The sequence below is a fragment of the Musa acuminata genome, unplaced genomic scaffold (genome assembly GCF_036884655.1).
Source record: "Musa acuminata AAA Group cultivar baxijiao unplaced genomic scaffold, Cavendish_Baxijiao_AAA HiC_scaffold_1138, whole genome shotgun sequence".
NCBI classification, from domain to species: Eukaryota; Viridiplantae; Streptophyta; class Magnoliopsida; order Zingiberales; family Musaceae; genus Musa; species Musa acuminata.
The window spans coordinates 4532578-4543149 of record NW_027021350.1 but is presented as its reverse complement, the minus strand read 5'-3'; the positions used below and the strand labels follow the sequence as shown (position 1 = coordinate 4543149).

General features: G+C 37.6%; 1 protein-coding gene across 1 annotated transcript; it reads right to left on the bottom strand.

Moving 5' to 3' along the window:
• Positions 1–7549: 7549 nt before the first annotated feature.
• LOC135671158 (receptor-like protein EIX2) lies at positions 7550–8882 on the bottom strand. Its single transcript, XM_065179111.1, has 2 exons — positions 8275–8882; positions 7550–8138 (listed from the first exon to the last, which is right to left on the bottom strand). Exons 1-2 carry the CDS (start codon positions 8880–8882, stop codon positions 7550–7552), a joined length of 1197 nt encoding a protein of 398 aa, XP_065035183.1.
• Positions 8883–10572: the final 1690 nt, after the last annotated feature.

Below are 10572 nucleotides of genomic sequence, written 5' to 3'. Positions count from 1 at the left end.
AGAAGGTAAAGCCAGTGGCAATGTTACTGAGGGTATGACTTCATTAATAGGAGAAACTTGTGAGGAAGGGAGTGGAGGAATAGAGGGAGTGAGAAGCTGTTGAACTGGAGTAATAGTAGTATGTGAATCTTGAGAGTAAGGACTGGACAGTGTCATTGGAGGTTCGTGTGATGAGATCGGAGGGATATTCCAGTGATGTATGTTTATTGGAGTAGTTTGCATGGTAGGATTATTTTGAAAAGGAAAGACAGACTCCTCAAAGATAACATGACGTGATATAAAGACCTTTTTAGTTTGGGGTTCATAGCATCGAAAAGCATTATATTCAAGAGAGTAGCCTATAAAAGTGCAAGGCTTAGATCGTGGTGTTAGCTTATGTGATGCATAGGGACGGAGCCATGGATAACATAAACAGCCAAAAACTCTGAGTTTATGAAGGTTTGGAAGTTTGTGGAATAATTTTTCAAATGGTGACTGGTATTGTAAGACTGAAGTGAGCATACGATTAATGAGATAAACTGCAGTTTGAAAAGCTACTGACCAAAAAGATGGTGGCATGGATGCTTGATGTAGAAGGGAGAGACCAGTTTCAACGATATGCCGATGTTTGCGTTCGGCAGAACCAACCAATTGGGGAGTATGTGGGGGTGACTTGAGGTGTTGTATACCACAAGCAGAGAGACAGGATGTGAGGGCTTGATATTCGCCTCCACCATCAGAGTAAACTGTTTTAATGGAAGATTGAAAAAAATTCTCGACCAACTTTCGAAAGTTGGTAAATACAGTAAAAACATCAGACTTATGATGGAGAGGATATAACCATGTGTACTTAGTAAAATAATCTACAAAAATGACATAAAAACGAAACTTGTCAAAAGAAGGAATTGGGGCAGGGCCCCACACGTCGGTATAAATGATTTCAAACGGTTTAGAGCAAGAAATGGAGGTTGTCCCAAAAGGCAGTTTATGACTTTTATTGCAAAGACAAGCATCACAATGATTAATAGTGCTATTGATTTTCAAGGTAGGAAGAGAATAACGAGAAAGTAATTTTTGCTGAATAAAAGGGGAGGGATGACCAAGACGACGATGCCATACATCAACCGGAGCTGTGATTGAGGAGTGAGCAGTAGGAAGGGTAATTTGTGAAGTGGATGGCCACTCATAAATGTTGTCTTTGTTCTGGCCCTGGACCAAGGATGCCCCCGTGCTCAAATCCTTGACAAGAAAAAAGTTAGGAAAGAATTCAATTGATGTATTATTTTGTTTACAGAATTGAGAAACGGAAATGAGGTTTCTTTTAATGTTAGGTGCACACAAAACATCATCGAGTGTAAAGGTTGTGGTAAGTGAACTAAGCGTTGAGGAACCAGAATGAGTAATAGGAATTCTTTTACCGTCACCGATGATGATATCTTCATTTCCGTCATAGTTGTTGTGGATGGACAAGTTTTGAAGATCAGAGGTGATGTGATGAGAGGCGCCCGAATCCACAATCCAATTAGGTTGAGTAGGAGTTGGAGTAGCCATGAAATTCGCCTGAGGCCACTGTGATGGAGTAGGGAGTCTGGGACGAGACTGACAGACTTTCGCGGAGTGTCCAACTTTATCACATAGTTGGCAAACAACTCGTTGGCGGCCTGTGAAGTCAGGACGCGACGGTTGAATATTATGAAAGTTACCACCTTGATATGGGTAAGGAGGGTTTGGTCTGGGCCCCATAAGGCTAGGAGGCAGCTTAGCCAAATCGTTGTTGACGTGCTTATTGTACTGGTTGCTCTTCCTCTTGGATTTTTGATTGACCTGAGCTGTAATAGGTGGTCCGGGCAACTTATCATCACGCTTCAAGTACGTCTCATAGTCGATCAACTTATCATAAAGTTCTTCGAATGATATTGGTGAGTCACGTGCCCGAAGTGCTGCTGTCAGTTCTTTGTACTCGCCTCCTAAGCCATTGAGGGTGTGGATTAGGACTTCTTCATCGCTGAGAGAATGACCTATCAAAGCTAAATCATCGATAATAACTTTGATATTTTGTAGATAATCAGCAATAGTACTTCCCTCTTGTTTCATTTTCATCATATTGGAGAGAAGTCCGAGCATGCGAGTACGCGAGCGATTTGCCAAAGTTGTTTGTAATTTGCACCATGCTTCTGCAGTAGTCGTACATGAGGATATCAGCGGGGCAATGGATCCAGCAACGGAAGCTTGAATAGCTTGGAGGATGAGGCGATCTTGACGTAACCATAGTTGGTGGACTGGATTTGGCACTGGATTGGGTTCGCTTGGGATGTTGATCATTTCAGGTGGACACTGGAGAGATCCATCAACGTAACCAAAGAGATCATAGCCAAATAAAAGATTAGAAAGTTGTACCCGCCAAGATGCGTAGTTGCCGCCTTTGGATAATTTGAAGGGAATGAGTACTGCAGCATTGATGGTGATAAGACTTTGAGAAGTGCTCAGAGTCCCTGCAGAAATAGGGACAGGAATATCGGAAGAGGAAAATGAAGACATCTCAGATATTTTGTGGCGGGTCAAGTGATCTTTATAGAAGATGTAAAGATATAGGAGGAAGGGAGGAGGAGAAAAGCAGATCGATGCGCTGCAGAGTAGGCTGCAGCGCGATGAACTACAGAGAAGGCTGCAGCGTGATGAACTGCAGAGAAGGGCGAGCAATCTGCAACAAGAAAGGCAGCAATGTGGAAGAAATCTCTGCAGCTTGCAGCGATTTCTGCAGCGATGCTGGAGAAATCTGCAAGGTTGGAGATAGTTGCAGTAATGCAGTATTGGAGTTTGGTGGCCAGAAGAGCAGCGGAGTTTTCAGCGGAAGACTTCGGTTGGCAAGGGAGTAGCAGCCGGCGGTAGAAACAAAGGCCGTGACTGTGCTTCCTTTAGGATCTGATATTAGCAGTCGCAAGTGCTGCAGTAGGCTGCAGCGAATGGCTACGGCTGAGGGGCGGAGGCGTCGCCACGAGAGGGATGGTTGGACTCCGGAGAAGAGGGCTTGCTCTAGGCAAACTGCTCTGATACCATGATAGAAATTAAGCGAAGAAGATAGAAAGATAGAAATTGTAGAAGAAACTATGAAATGTATAAGATATAATTGCCTAATACATTTTGATAGTGAGTTCTTGACAGCCATTTATACACACTCAGTAGGGAAGTTATACACATTCAGCATGGAGGATTTTTCTCAACTGCTGAGAGATTTCCTCAACGGCCTTGAGGAAATCTTATCTGCTTCTCAACTGCTGAGAGATTTCCTCAACTGCCTTGAGGAAATCTTATCTGCTTATCAGATGTATCCTTCATCGACTTCGTACGAATCCTGCACAGATGATTTGGGTTGGATCTTATATTTGTCTATTTTTAATTATACTTTTAATTCTTTTTTTTTCAGAATAAAATAGTTATGAAGAACTAAAAAAGATAATTATATATATATATAAGCTAATTATATACACATGCAGTAGGAAAATTCTCTTAGATCATTAGTTCTCTAATGGACTTGGCATTTAGTCGAATCCTCCCACTCTTAAACTAATTTAAGAATTAGAAGGTTTTATCAAGTACACCATCAATGTAATTTTATACCGTCTCTATCAAGAGTAGATATGGATTAAGATCATGGTTGGTTATGAACGATTATTTCATGTAGAACAATCAAAATCTAAATTAATAATATGTAATCTAGTAATATATTGTTGAGAGAGAAAAAAAAAAAAGGAGAAAATTGGGAGAGAAAACAAAAAAGAATCAAATATATTTGGAAATCTGTGGTCATCATCAATAGATTGCAATTCAAATGGAGTCACCATGAGAACGCAACACCAGAGAGAGATCCATGGTGACAAGCAAAAGTACCTGGTTGACCATTCACCAGAGTCACTGCTGCCAACCAATATATATATATATATATATATATATATATATATATAGAGAGAGAGAGAGAGAGAGAGAGAGAGAGAGAGAGGAGTTGTTGTTACTTGATGTCCAATTCATGACTTTGATATAATGTAGAGAGGGTTGGAGTCAAATAGAGTTTGACATGACTTTATTTTTTTGGTAGAGTCTTTCAATATTTGTTTTACTGAAAAGATTTGATATAGAGTAGATGGATAATTTGGATCAATCTTACCACTAAATTGGAGCAATATTGATGGGTTGGGATGTCATCCTCTTACCACTAAATTGGAGTCATATTAAAAGGGTTTATTTCTTTTATAAATATTATATATATATTTAGATTTTAAGAGAGAGAGAACGAGATGTGAAGAATATATATATATATATATATATATATATATATATATATATATATATAAGAGATGACATGGAGTGACAAGTGAACGTTTGCATTTTATATGATTTTGTTTTCTGTTCAGAATATCTTAATATTTGTTTTGACTAGAAAGACTTGATATAAAGTAGATTGATAACTTGGATTAGTCTTATCCTTAAATTAGAACAGTATTAAAGAGGTTATAATGTCATCATCTTGAGAGCCGTATTGAAAGGGTTTATTTCTTCTATAGATATTCTATAGGAGGGAGAATAAGATGTGAAGAATACTTTGATTCTTCTCCAGAGAAAGATATAAATTATTTGATATTTATGGAAAAAGATATATAAGGAGAGTTGTGCTTGAATAAAGATGACCCAAGTCTTTATTGATCTTATATAATGAAAATTTTAATTTTTTCTATAGAGGTAGACTAATGTTGTCAAATCATTTTAAATAAAAAAATTGATGATAACAGATTTATTAGAAAAAATCTGAACTACCATATAATAATTCTAAAACGATTAAGAAAGATGAGTACCACTATATCATTATCTATAGTATTTCGAATCCCAGCTAATTCAAGGAAGAGAAACTAACAATGAACAAATACCAACAAAAACAATGTTAAACAAATATTGCGACGGTTCCTTTTCATAGTGAGCTCTCAAACACAAATAAGTTCACCAAAGACATCCCACTAATTGATTATTACATCACAAGTCTCAAGAGTTTGAACCATAAACGATTTAATTTATTACCTCGATGCATAACCAAATTCAATTTACTCGTACGCATCTGAAAAATTTTTAATGTAATCTTTAAAAACATTTGTATAACAAAACATTAGTGGATATATTTCATTTTAATGCAAAGATTATCATTCACTAATGATGAATCAGTATAAGTATAACTAAGCTTTCACATCTAAAATTCATCGATAGTCATAACTATAACAAAGGGCATATATCTAATGGCTATAACTATATTATATCCCATAACAAGAATCATGAGATATAATATATAACCCCATAAGAAACTAGTTTAAGAACTTAAGGAATATATAACCCCAATTGGTAAGATCCAAATTAAAACTAACTAATTGAACAATTAATCATCATTTAAATTAACATATTGATTCATAATAACTCCTTATGTATCATTTGAAATATGTCCAACAATATAGCATTCGAAAATATAATAATAAAATATTTTAAATATTTTAAACAAATGTAATATTGACAAGCTTATTTTCAAAGTCAATTTAACATTTGCAAATCACATAACTTCATTATTAACAAATATATATTATTAAATTGGAAAACAAGTTAGACAAAATCATTCCATACTTACGTTAATCGTAGATTATTATAACTGATATAGTGATCGACATTCTTCTTCTTTTCCTAAATCATTCGAATAATATAAACCAATCCAATAAACAATCATAATATTTTCTTTTTTATCTGAGAATGACTATTTTTTATCTAAGATCACAACATACTCAATGATCTTAGATTAATTAATCTATAGTCCCATTTACTCTCTAATTGGTAGGGAGTGAAAGGAATTCAAAATCATATATTACTCTCTTGATATAAAAACATCATCCTTATTAAATCTCACACCGTTTGTTTTTCTTTTTCTTTTCTCCCTATGCCAAAGCCACCCCTCGCTTCCTCTGTGTCCAATCCACACGCTAGTCAAATTATAATATCTATTTTATCATTTTGAAAGTAATGTGTTTGTTCCTTTAAACTCAATATAGTATATTTTTAGACTATATCTTAGTACAGAAACTCGGTTGTATGTTCTCTTCTTTTTCTAATATTTTTCTACTTTAAAACAATGAGCCAACTCTTGCATGATGTTATGATTATGCAAACATCAAATAGAAGAAGACCCAAATTACATAGAAATTGATCGATACCTATCTTCAAATCTAAAATACCATATAAATAAAAAAATAGAGTGATGACATACCTTCTCCCCATCTACGGTAAAGTCTTGTATCATCCACACTAAAAATTTTAGGATTAAAGTCTAAACAATCGTCAAAAGATTAAATGCCATTGCACCCATAACCAATCATACATATGATCAATCATATGAAAATAAGTATGCCTCCATGCATCTTTGAGGAAGAGAATACCATAAAAGGTCCAAAATCCCATCACATATCCTAATACCATGCTGATATAGAACCATAGCCACTCAGGAATCTCCTTCTTGTACTCTTGTATAATATTTTGAGTTGTTTTATTATTAAAACAACTTTTGGAAGTTGGTGGTCCACATAAGTCGGCATTGCCCATGTAAATGGATGGATTATTGAGTGTTTGGAGTTGATGACCAGTTGGTATCCTTCCCGAAAGATTATTATATGATAAATTCAAGTAGCTCAAGGAATATAAAACCGATAAGCTCTCAGGAATGCTGCCAGAAAGATCATTTATTGATAGATCAAGGGATTCTAATGATTTCATTCCTCCTATCTCCCAAGGGATTTTACCTTGTAAATGATTTCTTGACAAATTTAAGTTCTTGAGTCCTACAAGATCTCCAATTCCTTTTGGGATCTCTCCGGTTAAACTATTGTTCGAAAGATCCATACTTTTCATAAGTTTTATACTGCATTGTAAATAATGAAGATCTTGTCCCTTTGTAAATACATCTAATTCATCAGAACAAAAATCATAATATTGTGATGTAGATCTCATGACACTTAAATTACCAATATTGTGAGGTATTGATCCAAATAGATTATTATTTGCAAGATCCAATATTTGAAGATGTTCAAATCGAGCAAGTTGCCAGGGAATAACTCCAGAAAACATATTTGAACGTAGATGAAGTACTAGCAGTTGTTGTAGATTTTCTCCCATCCATAGCGTTATACTTCCGACAAGATTATTTTGAGCCACATCAAGAAACCATAAATTTGTACAATTTTTCAATGACAAAGGAACCTCACCCGAAAAACTGTTATTTTTTAGTTGCAATAGCTGAAGCTCACTTAAAAATCCGATCGTGTGTGGAATTTCACCCGAGAAGTGATTGTTGCCCAAATTCAAGATATAAAGATTTTGTAATGATTTTCCGGGACAATAAGGGATCTCACCAAGTAATTTGTTGTTCGAAAGGTCAAGATATTGGAGATATGTCCATTGGCAGATTGATGAAGATAAGCCACCATCAAGCATATTATCTGAGAGTGCCACTGAGTGAACATGGGGCCATATCGGCAATTGCCCTGTAAAGGAATTATTGGAGAGGTATGGAGTTTGAAGTGTAGACGGGCATTGTCCCTGCAATTTTACAGTCTGCCAAATATAATTCTTCGATCTGTGTTTGAAACTGCAACCATTCTGGAAATTGAGGTCCCAACTGACATTTGGTTAAATCTACTAATCTGAGTTGGAAAGGGGGAACCCAACTCTGGCCAATTGATATGGTGATGGGGTTGTCACGCAAGTCCAACAGTCGCAATCTTGTAAGATTCTCAAAATGAACTTGTGAAAGGACACCTCCAACAGAATTTCCAGCGAGATTCAATTCGGTGAGATTAGAGAACTTACCAACGGAGGAAGGCATGGAACCGTAGAATAAATTAGATCGGAGATCCAAAATGATGAGATTCGTCATTTGCTCTAGCAAATCGCTCAAATTTCCTGTCAATTGGTTGCCTGGCATATGTAATTCTTTCAGTCTACGGAGATCAACCATGGATCTCGGTACGATACCCTCGAGTTGATTGCCTCCTAGATCAAGAAAAGTAAGAGAGCCCAAGTCTCCAATTGCATCAGGAATAACGCCATAGAACCCAGAATTACAAAGATCAAGATGGGTAAGACTAGTAATATTCCCCAACCATTTGGGTAAGGTGGAGTTGAAATGATTATAGGAGAGATCAAGGACGGTAAGAGAGGAGGTGAAGTTGACATGGACAACAGAAGCAGGGATGGTATCGAGACCAACGTAAGACATACTTAACACTTGGAGGGATGGCAGCATGTTCACGGATGAGAACCAGGTGCTTCAGGGAGGTAAGATGGGAGAGCCAGTCGAGGTTGTCGACGGGATATCCGTCGCCATAATAATCGACGTATAAAGCATCGCTTAGATCAAGAACGTAGAGGCTCGAAAGGTTCCCCAGCCGAGCAGGTATTCCTCCCATGAATTTTGTAGAAGATAGATTGAGGTATCTCAGTTTCTTGAAGGAGCCGATGAATTCCGGCATGCGGATCCCGCTAAAATTATTCAAGCTAAGATCCAAGTGCTTCAGATGGGATAAAGCAAGCAATGACGAGTTCATCCTCTCACCGCGTAATGCCCAATCATCTGTAAAATTTGTGTTTCGGAGGTCGAGCATGACGACGTGGCCAGTGGTGGCACCACAGATGACCCCCTCCCATGCGCAGCAGTCTTGGCCTACCCAAGAAGATAGCCGGTTATGGGTGTCGTGGATGCCGGCTTTGAAGTCCGACAGTGCCTCCCTCTCCATGCTGAAACACCCAATTGTCACCGTGGCCCGGTGGAGGAGGAGGGCCAAGAGGCACAACGACAATGATGATAAGAAGCGTAAAGGGAAACCCATGGCGCGCAGTTTGATCTCCCTCCCTACCGAACTACCTACTCCAAGCCGCCACAGTCAGAAGAACAGGATGAAGGTGGAGGTGCATGCTATGTGTGGTACCCATTATCCATGATATATAAATTGGGCATAGCTCACTCAGCTTGCTTGCTATGTGTGGTTGGAATAATAAATTAATACTTTAGGTATAAAATTTGAGATGAATTAAAATAGATTAAAGTTTTTATATTAAATACATAATTTTGAATTTTGAACTCGCTTCCTTATTTTTCTCTATCGTCACTTTCAACATAACATCATGTGACGTAAGAGTAAGGGCCATGATTAATACGGCATTTTGGAAACTGATAGCATCGGTCTCAATCGGTGGGATAAGCATTGTACAGACGAGTGGTGAATTGATTGATGCAGATAAGATGAGTGGTGAGAAGCCTCACATCCCTAAGCTGCATTCCATGGATTCTTTTTCTACACGTCGCTGGCCAAGAAGACTTTGACTTGCGGTAAATTAGAATTTAGATTAGAGTTCTAAATAGAAAAATTAATTTTTATGAACATAAGGATGCGCCAAACAAACTACAATTTGACTTGCGATTAACATCTATCATTTTCTCTTCTTCTCTTCTTTAAGTGAATATTGGCTCTCTCAAATCTTAAGCAGCACATCAAGCGTACAATCTTAACAAAACTTGCATGCGTTGGTTGAAGCTTGGATTGTCATAATGACAATTTTAAGAAAGAAAGTGCCTAGTTTGGCAAGTCCCATAGTTCCACATCGGAAAAATTAGACTTGTTGTCTCGTCTTAAAACTATAAATAAGGGCCTGGGCTTTGAAATCAGATGCACCACTAGTGGTACCACAGGCAGCACAAGAGGCACCACAAGAAAACCTGCTTACGATTTGGGTTTTTCTTGTTTAGTAAGCTGAAGGTGTTTTATGGCCTAGGAACATCTTCCTAAGGCATTTGTAAATGTCCCTCTTTTATAGTAGTAATTTGCTCCTCTTTCTTCCGTGGATGTAGGTCAAAGTCAATTGACCGAACCACGTATATCTGGTGTTCTGGTGTTCTTGTTGTTTCTTTTATTCTTCCGCTTTATTGTCTTGTCGATAGAAATGTCAACTTCGGCATGTGGCAACTCAAGATGGAGGCCATTCTGGTTCAAGACGGAGTTGATTTGGCACTTCAGGGTGCTGAGAACATTCCAGATGGTACGTCAAAGGAAGATCTTACGGGTATGGATAAGAAGGCCCGATCCAGCATCATTCTAAATCTCTCTGATGAGGTTTTACGGGAGGTAGCTATGGAGACTACGGCTAAGAGCATGTGGGACAAGCTTAAAGCTTTGTACATGAAGAGGACAGTGGAGAATCGTCTCTACTTGAAGTAGAGACTATATATGCTTCGGATGATTGAAGGTACATCTATACTCTCGCATCTTGATAAGTTTGATTCTTTGGTTATGGATTTGGAGAATATAGATGCAAAAATTGATGATGAGGATAAGGTTTTGTTACTCTTGTGTTCTCTTCCCCAATCTTTTAAGCATTTCCGTGATACTTTGATTTATGGAAAAGAAACAATTTTGTATCAAGAAATTAAATCTGCACTGAAATCTAAGGAGCAGATAGATAAGAATATCACTGGGGAAAGTAGAGAGAATCAGGCTGAGGGTCTGGTTGTTAGGGGGAGAA